The 17,485-nt window shown below is 45.1% G+C and overlaps 1 protein-coding gene across 1 annotated transcript in view; it reads right to left on the bottom strand.

Moving 5' to 3' along the window:
• The window catches only part of LRIG1 (leucine rich repeats and immunoglobulin like domains 1), a 94,289-nt gene that overhangs the window by 23,161 nt on the left and 53,643 nt on the right, over positions 1-17,485 (bottom strand). The window contains exons 4-8 of the mRNA XM_027794672.2: positions 10,247-10,384; positions 9,048-9,191; positions 6,676-6,819; positions 5,672-5,815; positions 580-723 (exon numbers count right to left, since the gene is read on the bottom strand). Of these exons, the coding sequence (XP_027650473.2) occupies positions 580-723; positions 5,672-5,815; positions 6,676-6,819; positions 9,048-9,191; positions 10,247-10,384 (714 nt within the window). The remainder of the gene's footprint in view (positions 1-579; positions 724-5,671; positions 5,816-6,675; positions 6,820-9,047; positions 9,192-10,246; positions 10,385-17,485) is intronic.

Below are 17,485 nucleotides of genomic sequence, written 5' to 3'. Positions count from 1 at the left end.
TAATCAGATCCCAAGCCCAAGCTCTACATTTCTTTTGCCATTTTTTTTTTCCTTCTTAACACCATCCTAGCCCAGAATTTTATATTGATAATTAAAAAAACCCCAACAAACAAGTAACAGCATGCAAAAATGCTCAACAACACAGTTAAGAGGATATTCAAATGCACAACGACCCAACAGAAGCTGTCCTTTTCTAAGAATTTCAGTATGATAGTAAGAGAAATTCAGCTATTAGCTGAAGGACTGAAACCTCAGATTTTTGCTCAGCTAGGCTAGATTCAGGATCCTGTCCCATGCTCCTAAAATTTTACTCCAGAGCTCTCTACTCTGAAAGCACCCTACAACACTGAGCAGCCCAACTGCAATTCTCCTGACTACTCTTAATTAAAAATTACAAGTTCACTGAAGCTGAATAATGGGGTAAACACAGCAACTGCTAAAGATAACAGAGCAGCATGTAGGGGAGCTTGACGCTGAGGACACTGGCACTCAAAATGACTACAAAGCAGAACAGTTTGGCGGAACACAAACCCTGGAGGGAAGACGGGTGTTAGCTGACAAAAGCTGGGAGCAACTTACAGGACACGTAGGGTTTTGAGTCCCTTGAAAGCACCTTCTGCAATATGGTTGATGGAATTGTGGCTCAGTCGTAGCACGTGCAGTCCCCCAAGGTCTGCCAAGCTTCCCTCATCCAGCCTGGTTAGGTTGTTGTAAGAGAGTATTCTGAGGAAAAAAAACCAACAACATCCCTTGTCAATTCAACTGGCATTTTCCAAATTCCTCTGGACCAACCAGTGCCTGCCTTCCACAACCACCTTACAAGAGGCAACGTGTACTGGGTGGATACATAACATCTCGATTAGGAAGCAAGCCTGCAGTCTGCAAATATTCCCACAAGTTACCCCGGGGGCAGCCTGGATGACCTAAGGAAGCAGGAGGCATTTGGTACCCGGCTATAGGGAAGTCTCCTGTACAGGCAACAGAGAGAAGCTCCTCCAGAAATGAACGAGCAACAAGCTAATACACATGCTGTCAGTTATGGCAGGGACGAGCTACTCTTCCTCCTGTACGGCTAGGTTGGGGTCTGGGAGCACCACCCCTCAGTCCCTGGATGTACAGGTAACAGACACCAGTCCTGGCTGTGTTCAATCCTCACTTCCATTTGGACTCCCTCCGAGATTACAGGAAAAAGCACTCCCCTCCTTCCCCACACCCTGCCAGGTGGGGAGCGACATCAAACAGATGGATTTTGAAGTTCACACGCGCTCTTGGCAGGGTCCAGACTTCTGTATTCAGGAGGTATCTTACCATTCTGCACTTGGGCACAGCGAGCCCCAGGCGTCTGGGTGTGCATGTCTGCACAGCCTGCTCCACCCCAGCTGAGAGCCAAAAGCATTTCACCACAAGGCAATTGAACACTTCCTTTCATGCACAGGAAGGAGGTACCTGTTGTAAACCAGCTGCCTTCCCTCCTGCTCCCCTTTGTTAAGGAGTGTACAGTCTGCTTGAATCTCCACTTACAAGTGACTAATATTGGAGGGTTGGTTGGTTTTTTCCTCGTTTTCCAACTGTCTCTTCCTTTCGCCTGTATTATCTCTAGTTTTGGGAAATTTTTTGAAGTGCTAGTCCTGTTGCAGTTTGGAAGCTGCTAGGAAGAAAGCTGGTTTTCTCTCCCAGACAGAGTGTAGATGAGGCTTCTGAGACTTGACCACGGGAAGCTACAAGCCACTGCAGACACCTCACACACTGTGCAACCACCTTCTATGCAAGCAGTAAAGGCGTGCAGCTGCTGATGTTCAAGGCCAGCTTGGCTCATCAAATGAGGGGTAGGAGCAGGCAGTCACTGGTACGTGATCTTCAGCCTGAAGCATTCACCCACTACTCCCTGCTGCGAGTGAATTCCTCCCCACCTCTGGCTGTCACTGCAGCTGGGTAAACCCTGCAGGGCTACTGCCAGGTGACTGTGAGCAGCAATAGCCTCAGCTTTAAGTTGCCTGCACACTGACATGCGGAGTACTAAAAAGGAGCATTCAACTACTTGCCGCTACTCACATTTTCTCAAGCTTCTCTTTACAAAATGCAGTTGCATAGGATTTTTGAAAATACCGTAACAACCTCGGAGCACAAATCACTTCAAAAGATGTGAGGGTCTGGGCTGCTGAACTTCCCAAAAAGCGGGGTTAGGCAGCTTGGAACAAGCGCTAAAATCCTTCATTGTACAGACAAAAAGAAAAAAAGATCTCACTGAGTTCCAGATCTCCAAATTCCTCTTCTTACTGCCTGTTAGTGAGCCTGCTTAAAAATGTGTCTCGGGCTTGCATGGAAGTCACTGCAAAGCCAAAACCTAAGTCAAAACAGACACATACTCCAAAGCACTGAGTGTCATTTACTTGGCAAATGAGCTGTCCATCTTTTAGCTGTGTGAGTGGGCAGAGGGCAAGCTTTGGAAAAAAATCAGCAAAGATTAATGAGTCTGAAGAAGGTACGGGACAACATACTTTCATTCCTAAAAAAGTTGTAGCATTAGTTATGAAGAACTGGCATCCAGTCAAAATTATGTTCTCACCTGCGATTAAAGAATTTGCTTTAAAAAAGTGTTCAAAAGTAATCCTAAACCTGGCTGACAAAAAAAAAAATAGTTCATTTTGATTCTACATAGAAGAGTTCCTGCCACAACTGGTGAAGGCATGTTCCCCTCTGTTCGTTCTAACGTCACCTCAAGATGGACAGACAGCAGCGGTATTTAGGGGACTCTCTCAATGGCTGTATCCAGACGGAAGGTGGAAGGTTTCAGGAGCTAATGCACCTGGCAGTGGCTTCCTTCAACACGCAAGGGCTCTGCTCCCTGCCAACGGGACACGCCAATTTACAAATCAGTATGTTTCCCTCCTCAGCAGTTTGGATTATCTGGGTAGAGAGAAGTTAGCAAGAAGTCGCTTCCCCTACCTCGTCATCTCTCTACGAGTGAGACAACACTAGAACAAACAAGTGGAGATGTTCGTCTACACACGCCTTCCGGCCTGGCAAGGAAGTGGGAAAGCAGCGTGTAAAAAGTGATACACAAAGGGGTTAACCAGAAACCTGTTGTGCAGCTGGGGCTCCTGCTGCCAGCCGGTTCCGGACCTGGTATCTCTAAAACATTTCACTCCCACTGACCAAACTATAGGTAAAAAGTGAAAGGAAAGACCCAGCAGCCAAGTCATCATTTACCTCTAATGAAATCCTATGCTCCAATTGTGAATTTTTCCATGATGTTGATGCCCTGCCACCTGACTGGTGAATACAATCAGCCCTTTCTCAGGCCCATAATAAGGGAAGAGCTCTCTTTCGTTGTTAGCTTTTCCATCAGACCAGAGCATGGGGTCACGTTTTCTCCCAACAACTGAAGGAAAGACAACTCATCCTTCAGATGACCACCTCCTTCCTTAGCACAGATAAGCAGGGGTCTGGCCACCTCTCTTTCTTGGGTCAAGAACTTTGAAATTAATTCCCTGTACCAGCACAGACTATTTTTTGATGACTGAAACCCAGCAGATTTAGCAATAGTGGAGGTGAGCTAGGATCTTTTAATTAGGAACAAAACATACACATTCAAAGAAGTGCACAGAGGCTGTCTAGAGGTATCTAACGCTTCCTTTCCTCACCCTTCAATTTCAGAGCAGATCTCTCCTACAAGTACTCTTTGGCGGTGGGAGTTTCAGTTAGGAGTATCTGATGGCTCCCTGCAGCAGCCTTACCCTAAAGGCAACACCTGCAAGAGCTTGTAATATTTTGCAGAGATTTGCGCTAACACCCACATAATCGTCTGTCGAATCTCAGCTAATGTCGTCTCTGGCCTCACACTCTAGCACAATCCTGTTTGTCAGGCCGAGCACACCCCGGTGGCTCCTACCACCTCACCCCACCACCCATTTCCAAACCTACCCCATTCTGCACCAGGGCAAGTGAGTCCTGCACTGGGTTTCTGCAGTTACTGCAGAGGATGGCCTCTAGGCCAGGACAGCTCACCGTGAGCACTACTTGCTGGCACGAGATCCCAGTCCATACCTGACAAAGGACTCAGCATGACATGCAACCTCCAATCTAAACCTTGGGGGTTTGCAAAGACAGCGTCAGGTAGAAAAGACAAGTATAGTTCTCCCTAAAAGATCAGGTCTGCAAGATGCAGACCCTGCTTACCCTTCCCATCTGAACCCCAGCTGAAATAAAGCTTTAACAGAGGCACCAGGTATTGGGTCCCTAAGAGCAAAAAGCTCCCGGAGCCGTGCTACTAACACAGTGCCAGTGATTTGCACAGCGATTCCAGGGATCCAACTGCGCATGCCTTAGGAAGGCAGACTCCCCTTTTCTGATGCTGCATTCACTTGCAGACCATGGGCAGAGCACGGTGTCAATTCTGATCTGTTGCCTTGAAGATTTCCCCATTGACACTGCTTTAACCTAGTAGAGTATCACTTGAGGATCTGCACGTGAAGGAACTGTAGCTCTCTACAGCACTATGCCAAGCAAAGAAGCCCTTCAGGCACAGGCAGTTTCACAGCAATTTGAAAAATCAGGTTAATTAAACAATCAAATATTTAACCAAAACAAAAAATAAAGTATTTCTCTGTGCCCCCCCCCCCCCAAATAATCCATATCTGAACAAATGATCTTGGTTCAACAGAATATGATGACTGGTCACTGGACTAACACTTTTAGTTCCTAACTTCAAGAAATGACATGTGTCACATTCACCTATCTCTGAATCCACATCCCAGAACACTAGGGACTCACAGCTCTCACAGCTGGGGAGAGAGATACCAACCTTTTGTCTGAGTCCACAGTGAGACCTCTGAAAGCGGGAAGCTGCTTTACCATACTGCTTTATGGTGGATAGGAGAATCCCCAACAACGTTTAACAAGAGATTTCCGAGCATCCAGCAGAATGAATTACAGTTCCGCTAACCACATGTGTCAAGTTCTCCAAAGAAAAAAGTTAATCTTTCCACAGTCCCACCGAGGGGATGACAGCTACTTCTGTAAATACTGCAAGCATCCATGTGTGTCTCTTCAAAAAAGCATTAAGCAGTGCCACAGACCCAAAAGACACCCTTGTGGGGCTGTCCTCAGCAGCAAGGCTTTCTTTCATTTATCAAAGAGACTGTATTCACAGCTGGAAATCTCAGGAGAGCAAAGTCGATGTATTTACTTTTCAACAACTGAGCCCTACAGGAAGGGTAAAGTGTAAACAGGAGAAACAAGGAGAACTGCCTTTAAAGGGCCAGATCTCTGCTGGTTAAAAACATGATTGTTCTTTGTAAATACAGAGGATAAAGCAAAGTTTCCTTCAGGCTGTACAGCCATTATATGGCAAGCCGTGAATGTCTTGTAACTAGCTAGCTAAAAAGCCTTGGCAAGCCGCAGATCACAAACTCTCCAGGTCTTTTGGCACTTAGTGGGTTCTAGTCTTTGTTTCTGGTGCAAACGTATTTTTAGTCAGGTGCTCTGAAGGTCATAACATCATGAATAACAAGGGCATCACACAGGAGGCTGCAGTTCCTGCACTTCTACAGGCATTGACACAGCGGGAGCTGCCAGCCATGCCATTAGGAAAAATCCTTACTCCCCTTTCCTGCCAATGTTACATTAGCATCAAAACCTAACCAACCAACTGCAAAAGAAACCAACTTACAGCTCATGCAGCTTCTGACAGAAGCTCCAGCCATCAGGGTTGATGCGGGATATGGAGTTGTTACTGAGGTGAAGCTGGTGCAGAGATGAAAGGCCATAGAGAGAGCCACTGTTTACTTCTGTCAGGCTGTTATACTCCAGGTGGCTGTGGAGAAAAATCAGAAGGAATTGATAGATAAGAAGCACTGGTCAAATGCTGAAGAACTTCCAACAAAGATTAGCATTTTAGACATTCCTATACACCCTTCTAGATAACCCGTGGATAGGTGCATGTGTTGGCACTTCTTGTGCAAGTGAAGGACAGAAATTCAAGGACAACACAAAGGAAATTCCCAGCATGAACTGTGACTGCAGAGGTAGCTCCGCTCCACTGCAAGTAAACTGGGCTTAAAGCATCACATTCATGTTCGTATTTGCAGAGTTTCAGTTGTGTGACAGCAGTGTCCAGCAATATGCTGCCTTGATCACTTGTGACCTTGCAAACACACTTGATAGCCAACCACATTGGAAGTTTCAAGCATTTCTTTGCAATGACTATTCAATTTGTTCTTTCATATGGAAAGACTACATCACTGCGATAGGCCAGCTTGGTTTCTAGGTATCCCAAGAGGCAGATTAATCAGGTCTGCAACACAGAGTTTCCATCTATCAATCAAAACAAATTTGCAAAAGCCAGATGACCTTTTATTTAAAGACCATTTGAAATGAGATCTTACTGAACATTCAAATCGTCAGGCTTTCAAAGGAATAACGCCACAGCCTGAAAAACAGGACATTTTTTTTTTAATCAAACACCTGCTAAAGCAATGAGCTTTAATAAACTGGGGTCAGCTAAACAGAAGCTGCTGTAGCAGAGCAGAGCTCTGTGCATGCAGGACATAGCCCAAGGGCTGGCACAGGTGCCCACAGGTTTGGATGGAAGTCCTTGCCAAAATGCAGAGAAGGACAGGACAGCAGGTGAAGTCTAGGCTGTTTAAGGGAAGACAGCCCATCCTTCCAACTTACAGAACTTGCATCTTGGCTAGACCCCAGAAAGCCCCATCAGTCAATTTGCTTATGTTGTTCCGCTGTAGTTTCAGGACTTCCAAGCTGTCCAGTCCCTGGAATGTCAGGCCTTCAATCAGGCGGATGCGATTCCGGTTCAGCTCCCTGAAATCACCAAGGCCATACAAGTTTATTAAATCCCAGTCCTTTCTCACGAAATCATCTGTGCAGCATACAATGGGGACAGCAATGCCAACAACTCCTCTGTCAACGGTTCCCAGGAGACAGCAGAACCACACCGGAAACTTTCAATCCCAGAGCCAGCCAGGGAAGTCAGCTGGGTATGATCGCTTAAATAAACTCACCCGGGGACAGACTTTCACTATAGAGAAATAACAGAGAGAGTGTAGTAATTCCTCTTCATCCCCCCTCTCTCTGCATTTCTTTTAAGCCATTTATCCTTTTCATCAATTTTCACACTTCATCTTCTCTCAAGCAGAGACACCATTTGAACCAATACAGTTAAACACCAGCATTATTTCCCCTACAACCCATTGTTTGTACAGGTCTTGTGATCACCCGGTAAAAATGTGCTCTGAAACAAGCAGGTGCCATAACAACTATAAGCCCAAGAGGAAATTTTATGGCTAAGTTTGAAAAGAAAGCTTTCAGTTCCCCTGACAAATTTCACATTTTTTCCTATTATAAGAAACTAATAAAGAGTGAAACGAGTTGTTTCCAATAACAAGGCAGTCTTAGTATTTTGTGTATACAAAGATCTCTGACTTGGTTCATTACATTTCTCTTCCCCCCCTGCCCCCTCGGGTCGGGAGGGACTCCTAAATTTTGGGAATACCTTTTTTCTGAATATCAATACAAACATCACCTATATCAAACAGTCGTATGGATTGCTAGACCCAGACATACCAAGTGAAAACCCAGTTCCATAAAGTCAGTGGAAAACTTCATCGACAGAATGTACTAAAGCTGAAGAGAGAGGTTTTGAAAATGGATACCGTTCCACACATACGAGACTAACCTAAGGGCAGTTCCCTATTCAGTGTTTGTGGGGAAGAAAATGGGGGAGGTTACATCATCAGAACTTGTTTTGGAAAATATGAGGAAGCCGCAGAAACTTTTAAACTTACTTTTTAACTGCCTAAAAAAACAACGTTGAACTTGCACCCGAGTGTAATTACAGTCAAGTAAGCAAACTTTGGAGAAGACCCTTGCCTTAGTGCACCTCCTAGGCTATTAGTGAACTATGCTTTGCCAGATGAAGAACTGTACACAAATTCTACAATGAATCAAGTCTGTATAACTTGCAATTCATTCAAGTTTATTTAGAGGGTTAAACAACGAGCTGTAAGATTGTCTTTAAGAGCACCAACTACTCCAACTTTCAGTGAAAACTGTGTTCCTAAACAGACCAAGTTGACCCTTTTCTTTATTGCAGTTTTGCACATGATCTCAGCCAATGGACAGTAACTTCCAACTGAGAGGCAACAGACTTAAGATGCATATGCTACTGCGTCACACTGTTTAATCCCAAATTGCCTATAAATCCTCCATGTGTGTAAGCACAAATGCACACTCATTCCTTAGACACATCTTGGCTTAAGGATCGGTCTCTCGGTCAAGAGGTTGCCATTTAGAGGTGTGAGTTCCAACAGCTTTTGTGGACTTCATGCTAACAGACACGTTAACCTTTTGCCTATCAAATTTGATGGAAAGGCTGCAATGGGCCTCAGGCTGGGCCCAGTTCTCCAACAGCAGCAGAAGGGAACAGCTAAACAATTAGTGCTACTATCTAACACATAAAGCATATTTATAGCTGCAAATGTCTCTGCATCCCCATGCAGCTCCTGCCATATGGACTGCAAGCAGGACACAACAACATGTGCGTTAATTCATCTAGACTGCTGTTTTCTCTGCCCAAACATCACCATGCAATTTAACAACCTTCCGTCATTGCTTTTTTTATTGCCACATAAAGGTGCCTGTGTGGTCTTGAAAAACTAACATGGTAGCTGAGCGCTGTTACTTGCAATAGAAACATCTTCCAAACCTCTCTTGTGCAACAGACACCAGCAGCTTTCAAGGGAATGGATTTGTCTTAGGCTGTCAAGCGCACGAGATGCTGACGCCTGCTGCAGCATCCCTCCCTTCCCACCTCATCAGAAGAATGGCCTGAAAAGCCAATAGTTAGAAGACAAAAAGGAGCCTCTCCCAACATGTTCTACTAGGTGCTGGCAGAGGACTACTGCACTGTGCATTCGAAGTTTTATAGACAGCAGGTGAGGAAGGGTGACATTCGGTGTGTATATCCCTCAGGGACATTTCGTCTCTATAAAGTGTGACTGAGCTTCATTAAGGTGCACATTTCTACTCACAGTTGTATTAGCCTGGGTAGCCTGAACGCCTTGACAGGAAGCTGAGTGATCCTGTTTTTACTCAGACGAAGTGTTAGCAGGGACCGTGACAGACTATCAAAAGCACCAGGCTCCAGGGTGCTGATTCTGTTGCTCCCCAGGTAGCTGCAATAAATCACAGCAAAGAAATGAACAGTTCTGTCACAAACTCCTTTTATCAGCATTTAGGTGGTCTCCAGACAGGCTGGTGAAATTACAAAGGTGGTTTCAGATCAATTGGCTTTCTGGCAGCACAAGGAGCACAGCGCCTTTCCCCAGAGCCATGTCACAAATGTGAAGCACACTTCCCAAGAGCTCCTTGATACCCTCCTACTTCAGCAAGACAACCGGGAGTGGAAGCCAGAAACTGGAGAATATTCCAGCGCAGGATGACTCTATTAATAAATTCCCCATTTTTCCCTCCGCATCTGCCCCAGGGCTCTTTCTTACCTGGACCTTAGTCTTAGCCACAGAGGCTGTTTTCAACAGGACAACAGGCAAATATCAGTCACAACACCACTCTCTTATACCCTCTTACAACCGGGGCAGGCACTTAGGTGCAAACTCTAATGCAAGCAGATTATCTGTCTGCGCCTCTTCAAAGGTATCTAAACCACAGATTATTTTAGATTTCCCTGAACAGCCAAACATCTCTTTTGGGAGGGTGTTACTTTGTTTAACCCTGGTTTTCTTCAAATAACCAAAGAGAGATTTCTGGTCTTAACATTCAGTAGCCACTTCAATGATGAAACTGTCACCCCTCCTCCTCTCTTCTAGAGGTACATGAGCTGACCTGAGAAACAGCAGCATATACACTTCTCACTGGGGAAGAAACACAGGTCTGCTGCAGATTTCTGGCTTCTAGGTTTCCAGCTGTAAAGACACCCACACCTAAAGGATGCAGGACACCTTTTCTCTGTTGCAACATTCCCATGCAACACCATCAGTAATAATCTGCATTCTTTTACACATACATCAGAAACCAAAAAAGACAGGGCTCAAAAAATAACCTGACAGCAGGGATAACATGTTGCTTCCTAATTCTCCTTTGCCCTTAAGATCCTGACAAATAACCCCATAGTTTGTATGTTCATTCCCCCTCCTTTTTTTAATGAAGGTTTGAGGCCCTTTTCTCTGCTGTGGTAACTCAACAAAAGCTGTTCCCAACAAGAAAAACTCACAGCTCCTTTATGTGAAGTCCCTGTGGAAAGCAGCCGTTTCGGATTTCCGTGATGTCATTGAAACTCAGGTCCAACGTTTCCAGGGTAACGTAGGGATTCAGTTGACTTGCTTCAATGCTGCGGATCCTGTTGTGATGCCTGAAACGGTCAGGAAGAGAAACAGATACAACTTAGTTCTCTTAGAAAAACAGAAAGAATAACTGAGGCCATAGCAGGCCCATGGGCTGGCCCCCGAGTTCGTACCTAGGCTTATGGTGCTTCTTCAACAGCTTGTCTGAGGAGAAACCCACACCAGAGAGACATTCCCTCATCCCATGCTGTTTCTATGGCTAGAGAGACTAGCTCACAGGTATTTGCAAGCTTCCAGACACTTTTCTAATATGGTATAAGACTTCTCCCTTCTGTAGAACTATTTATTCCATTCATCAGCTTTTCTTCCAGTGATTTGGGCTCAGTCGCCTACAAACCTGCACCTCCAGAATGGATTTATTACATGCAAAGACTGCAGGGCTGGATTTTAATCCCGCAGGCAAGGAGTACTTATCAATGGTTTAAGCAACCTGCCAATGTTTCACACAGAGAATGGGATTTTCAGAGCAGAAAACAGGTAAGTAAATATAATCTCAGCAAAAGTTACAAAACAACGTTTCCTTAATTCCTGAGGGTTCTTCTGAAAACTCCCAAATTCGGACTACATTACGCTGATCTGTAATGCACAGAAACTGTGTAGGAGGGTTGCAAATGTTATTGCAAACGTTTCCTCATCTTTTCCTACCTTTGCCCTACTGTGCAATTAGGACAACTCTGTAGCGCCAGTGCTCTGCCCAAGCATCGACCGCAGGATCAGGCCCTGTAACCATCACCTGTGTTTGTTGCCTTACCAGTACCAGCCTGAAGGAGTCAATCTAATATTTTTCTTTAGAGAAGGTAATACAAACTCTCCTCAGGTTTTCCACAGCCATCAAACAGTTAAATACTCTACTCCTCATCTGTACTCAACAAGGTCTAACTAAAAATCCCCCCTTGAGTCCTTTCCTCTGACTCCTTCCTGGCCTGAATCAGTCGAGAGAACAGTAATCAATTAAAAAAATACATGGTGCATTAGTCACAAGTAGAGCACATGCCTGATGTGAATTTAGACCAGTCACTGATATTACTGGCAAGGCTGTGAGGCACTCCAAACAGAGACGCTCACCAGACACTTGAGAACTTGCTGAATAATAAGAGATAGTAGGGAGGCTTCAGACAAGTACTGTGCCTTAATCCAGCCTGCTACCTACTGAGTAACCAAACGAGGATACAGCAGTCAGTGAAAGCACTCTTGAATGCAAACCAGGACATCCCAGCTCTCTTTCCTTTGAAACAAAAAACTAACAGATGAGCCAACCACAGCCTTCCAGGCACTGAAGCTGATGAGTGTCTAGGAGCCCATCTTCTCCAGCTTCACCCCCATTTCAGGCTCTCCCAGGGGTTCAGACACCCCCCTTGCAAAGAAAAGTCTCCTCCCAAAAGAAATAGCACACGGCAAGGGACCTGCTCCCTGCACTGTGATCCGCTCCTTTACCCTCCCTATTATTAAACCCAGATTGTTTCACCACCACATTTGCTGGTGTCTGTAATAGGAAGAGGGTAAAAACTCCATCTCCAGAACAATACCCTTTCTGGATGCTCACCCTTTAAACAGCCAGCACATGACCCTCGCTTATACTGGGGAAGCATTCGCAGAAATACTGCTCGGGCTTAAGAGTTTAAACGCTACTTAATTTTGGTGCAGGCCCACAAAACATTAACAGACAAATTTTACACTACTGTAGCAGCATGCTGATAATACAATGTTGAACGGTGTCAAGAAAATCAAAGGAAAGTCATAACTTATGTCCCCAAAGTGGTTATTCCATGTGTTACAGGCACACAAGTCTCTACAACCACAAACTGTCTAAGAGACAATGATACAGCTACTATCCAAATGACCAAGATTCTTTTACAGCTAGGAATAAATAATTTTCACATCTGCGTACACAGTAGAACAGAGGTCCAGTGAATTATGCTATAGTGGAAATTCAGGAAAGTACCTCAACACAGACGTAAGTGAAAGCAAAGCCCAAGCACGCTTTCTGGAGCTCTCCTGAAGCAGGGGCTCCGAGTTCATCTCTGATCTCATCTAGGCTGTGATGCTGAGATGAATCTGGCTGTGAATTAACAGGAAATGAAGGCTTGTACAAATGATTGTGGAGAATCTATAAATTACCTAACAATCCCAGGGCAAGGCAACTAAGTCTGCAAGGGACTGAGAGCACTGAGTGGGTTTGGACATGAAGTGCTCTTCAGAAGCCAATGTGGGGATTTTTTTTTTAGTATTAATATTTCTGTGCTTTAATTGCTCAACATACATCCAATCTGCCTGCCTGCCAGATATCCCATCCCAGAAGACAGGCTTTAAGAAGGGAAGAAAAGGACAAGGAAGAACTATTTCATTTGAGCCATGTTCGCAGTTTCCAGGTGACTTCTGTCCATTTGCCTCTTGCTTTTCATGTGCTACAGCTGGCAGATTAGATGGATGCATTATTTCACACAGGAAAAAAACAGGCTCGTTTCTCTCCCTCTCTCCATCTCCTTCAAACATGGGCTGACTCCAAATGTAACTCTCAGCTCTAAACACCATCCCCAGCGCCAGTCCCAGCTGGGGAATGTCAGACAGTTCGCAGCAAAGCGCTGCACCCTCTCAAAGCACTGCACTTCAAACAAAACCAGCCCCGCTGACTTTTCCTATACACAGCATGCAATATGAACGCAACATCGTCCAAACCTTTTACTAGCTTGCTTACATTTTATTTTTCATTCTTTCAGTAAAAGCTGAAATGTGATTTAACCGTTCCTGCTATTATTTCGATCCTTTCGGCTCGCCTGCCTTCCTTCCCAGTCTCTTATCGTAAGAGTGTTTTATAGAAAAAAAGAAAGAAAAAGAAAAAAAAAGCCCAGTGACTTTGCCTCTCCCCTTTAGCAGTGACTGGAAAAAGGCTGGATTTTTCCCAACTAGCTCCTTAGTTTAAGCTTCGTTGGCTTCAAAGGTGACAGATCAGATTTTAGTACCAATTGCCGAAACCAGGCTTTAAAGCACAAATTAGTGGTGCTTCCACAACCAATTTGACTTCAGGTGTCTTTTCCTCTCCCCACTCCTTAGGTATCACAGCCTAGAAACAGCTTTCCCTGTCTCACTTCAGCCAGTGTTACCTCAAGACTGTATGATGACAGGGCTTCGGTGTGAGATTGTGCAATTAGAGCCTGGAGCGGGAGCCAAGTCTCCCAGTTTCTATTCCCAGCTCTGGCACTGACTCATCTGCCTTGGGCAAGTTTCTTAACCCCTCTCTGCCTCTGCTTTACCAATGTGTATGGGAACGGACTAGGATGATGCAGGACTGCCTGCACCGCTAAGAATTTGGAGTGAAAGCAGCTCAAGGGAAAAAGAAATCAGAGGCACTAAGGAGACCATCCAAGCCCATTTGGGTTTGCTTGTGAATATGGGAGGATCTGGCTAAACCAGCTGCATTTCCCAGTTCATACCCAACCTCATTCCCAGAGACACCTCATTTGCAGCTAATGCAGATCTTGAACTGTAACATCTTGGTGCCAAACTAAGGTAACTCCAAGTCAGCAAGAGATTGCTTTCACACTCTGAGCTGCATACATATGGCACTTGTTCAGGAACTGCTTTGCCCTCAGGTCAGCACCAGCTACAGCCTCAAACAGTGAGAGGAGAGCTGGGGGAAGGAACCCTCCAGCCATCGCTGCTTAACCCACCCGCACCCCAGTTCGACACCCTGAGGTAGCGCAGCCTCTTAGCCCTTGCACTTTGCACTGCTCTTGAATAGACCCCTCGGGACTACAGGAGATTTGGATTAACCTCTGCCAGCTCTTTGCTGAACCAAGCCCATCAGGACCACGTCAGGAAGCAAACGCATGCTCTGTGCTCCTCTGGGCTGCTGCAAGACAGAAAAACAAGCAGAACATTCCAGCGAAGCCGAAGCGTGTTTGGGTTTGCTCTAAGTGAGGAGGGAGCCGAAGGGGGTGGCAGGGAAACAACAGGTGGCACAAAGTCAAAAGCTTGCAGCATTTCCAGGAATCTCGGCTTGTATTTTAGAGGTAAAGTTACACTTTAATCCCGGTGGGTTTCCTCGTTTGAAACATCTTTGCGAGTATTTGATAAACAGGCTGTGAAACATTTTCCACCAAACCTAATAGGAGAAGAATTCACCTTCCTCTTTGCAGCAAGTCTGTCCTTTGGAGAACACTAATGAGTTTAATTTAGACCGTGGCTTCAAACTCCTTGTGTGAAATCGATGCAGAGAGCAGCACAAACATGCTCCTTTGTTGCTCGAGCCACATTCACTTCCCCTCAGCAGCTGCCCGTTAGAAAGCTGACAGCGGAAAATCAAAGCAAGCAGCCCCTCAGATGGGAACCTACGAGGGGCTTTGGTGGGACCGATTTAAATACAATCAGCACAAAACCTCCTGGTTTAGACAAAGCTTGAATTAAGGCTGCCTTGGCTGCTGGGAGTCTGCAGAGCAAATGTTTGGTGTGAAGTGAGGCTAAAGGCAGGGAGAAGTCACATGCTTGGCCTTCATGTGGTATCAGCTTACAGATCTGGCTGGGCTGAAGAAAAAAAAAAAAAAAAAAAAAGACAAGCCGTAGTACAGCAAACCTATTAAACCAACACCTGTTATAGGCATCAAAAATAAAATCAAGCTTCAAAAGAGAGGCTCTGCACCTCGGGTAGGTTTCTATTAATATGCCAGCACATTTTTCAAAATTAGCATACAAGGGAGATCACAAGACCAGAAACAGAGAGATTAAGAAGTTCAGGGTTTGGTTAATATTTCCATACTGGGAAAGTATTGAAAAAACTAAGCGCTGGAGCCAGAAAGAATTACGGGGTTTGCTACTGAAGGACAGGCAAGGTTTGGTGTCAGAGACAGGCCATGCAAAGAGAGCGAGATCAAAGGCACCGTAACAGGAGATGGATCATATACACTGTGACTAACCCATGCCTGGAATTACCTGCCCTCCTCCACCTTCTCAACTCAGAGGAGATCTAATATTGATCCTCCTGGAAACACTAAAGAAGATTCAAGACATGGTTTCCTAAACCCTCACCTTAGATGATCTGCCATCTGACTTTAGCCCATCACCCACACAAAAAATAAAATAAAATAAAATCACAGTTTCAGAGCCAAATGCAATGCCCGAGCAATTTTCCCAACATGGATGAAGAGAAACCGACAACCTGGAAGACGCATTCGTGTTTACAACAGCAACAACAGAAATGTTTCTGGTTTTTCTGGTCACCTTATTACAATCAATAACTGAAGGTCTGTCCCAAGCAATTCTTATTAGCATATGGGAAGAAGGAAAACTGACAATGTCACTGGGACCTGGACATCAGCTTCTACTCAAAGTTCATACAGTTTTCAAATGCAGAACTTCTTACACGTTCTTAACATTTTACTTGTAAATTTCTTTTTTGCTTCCAAAGACTTTTTTTACAGAAAAATTCCTGTTCTGTACTGTAAGTTGTGAAAGATCTGCTTCAGAGCAGTGAAGCTCTCTCTGCACCAGCAGATGAAGCAAACATGCAGGTGACATGCTGGAAATCTGTGGCAAATCATCCTCTAGTTCTTCACATGAGACCTTCCCTGAAAAAACTGAACTGCCCAAAGTTAACAAGTCCTCATGCTTCCCAATTGCTCCAGGAAAGCCTCGCTAGCTGTAGGACACTTTGCACTGTCATGTCAGCCTTGCCAGGATAATCCATGAGGTGCAAACTTTTGTACCATTACAAGAATGTACATTTTTATCCAACACAACATGCACTTATTTGCTTACAGGAACAGCTCTGCTGTCAGTTCAGAGTAAGGCTGCATGGGTTATTGTCCGGGCAGGAAGCAAGGATGCATGCAAGCAGCCCCCACTTTTCTCAGATGCTCTGAATCACTCCTTCCCTGAGGAATCCTGGCGGATTCCCAGGCTGCTGCAGATACAGCTCTGTTTGTTCAGGTGCTGGCTGCACACACAACAAGAGCAGAGCAGTGGCAGGCCAACCAGCCACTGCATTTTAGGGTCAGCCACAAAAAAAAAAAAAAAAAAAAAAAACACACCCACCCAAACCCCCCCCCCCAACACAAAAACCCCCCACACCCAAAACCCAAAACCAAACTACCCAACATACCACCAAAAAAATCCCCTTGCGTAATTTTTACAGGTATCCTAACTTTCTCTGAAAGGTTTACATGCTGTGCCTGAGGCTGTATGTCAGGATCTACCCTCTCCCTAGTACTCCTTCAGAAAAAGATCTTTCTAAGATGCAGCAAACAAAATCTGTGACTATTTTACACTTTTTTCACTTTAAAACATCATATAGAAGTGTAAAGCAAGAACAGACTGACAGAGCTATTCCAACTGTATCAAACTATGGCAGAAAGTCCAAAGACATCTCTCCATCTGCTGTACATTAGCTTCAAAACAGATATATTTCAGGGGGCTTTCATTCATCAGGTCATGTTCTTGCCCTGCGTTGGTGGTTTAGGCTGGACAAGCATGAAGCAAACCACAGCTATACGCAAGCTGGGACAGACAAGAGGTTCAAAACCCAATAGTTTTACTTTTTTTCTTTCTTTTTTTTTCCCCCCTTTAAGGAGGAGGGGGTGGGAAAAAATGCAACCTTTCATGGAGAAGTGACTGCATCTCTGTTCAAGGTCATGGATGTTTAGAGTCAGAAAGCAGTCTGGGAGCTGAGATCTGCTAATTCATCCCCTTTGGACCTGGGAACTGCAGCCACCTGCAAGTCAAGTCAACGACACTGCAAAGGGCTGTGTTACGAACTCCTTATTCCCACAAGCAAATTATTGCACAAATAGTTCCACTGCAGTCAAAAGGGCTATTCATGTGAGACCAGAGAGACTCAAGGGCTATGTTTTCACTATCTATTAAAGACTATGCAGTGGCCACCCACAGGACCCAACTCATCTGCCTCTCACGTTGATGGACTGCAACCACTGACCCCGGTGCAGGCCAAGTGTGGCCTGAGAGCATCCTCAGGCCCTGGGTACCTAATCATGGGCAGATGTTATCCTCTTGCCAGGCACACCCTCAAAGCTCTTTCATAAGGCAGACACATGGATAAGAGTTAGGCAGAGCTCAAGCGTGCTCTTTGGAAGCTGACTTTCCTAGCAGCTGGACATAAG

Source organism: Falco peregrinus, chromosome 5 (genome assembly GCF_023634155.1).
Source record: "Falco peregrinus isolate bFalPer1 chromosome 5, bFalPer1.pri, whole genome shotgun sequence".
NCBI lineage: Eukaryota > Metazoa > Chordata > Aves > Falconiformes > Falconidae > Falco > Falco peregrinus.
The sequence above is the reverse complement of the archived record's forward strand: the minus strand, read 5'-3'. Positions and strand labels throughout refer to the sequence as shown.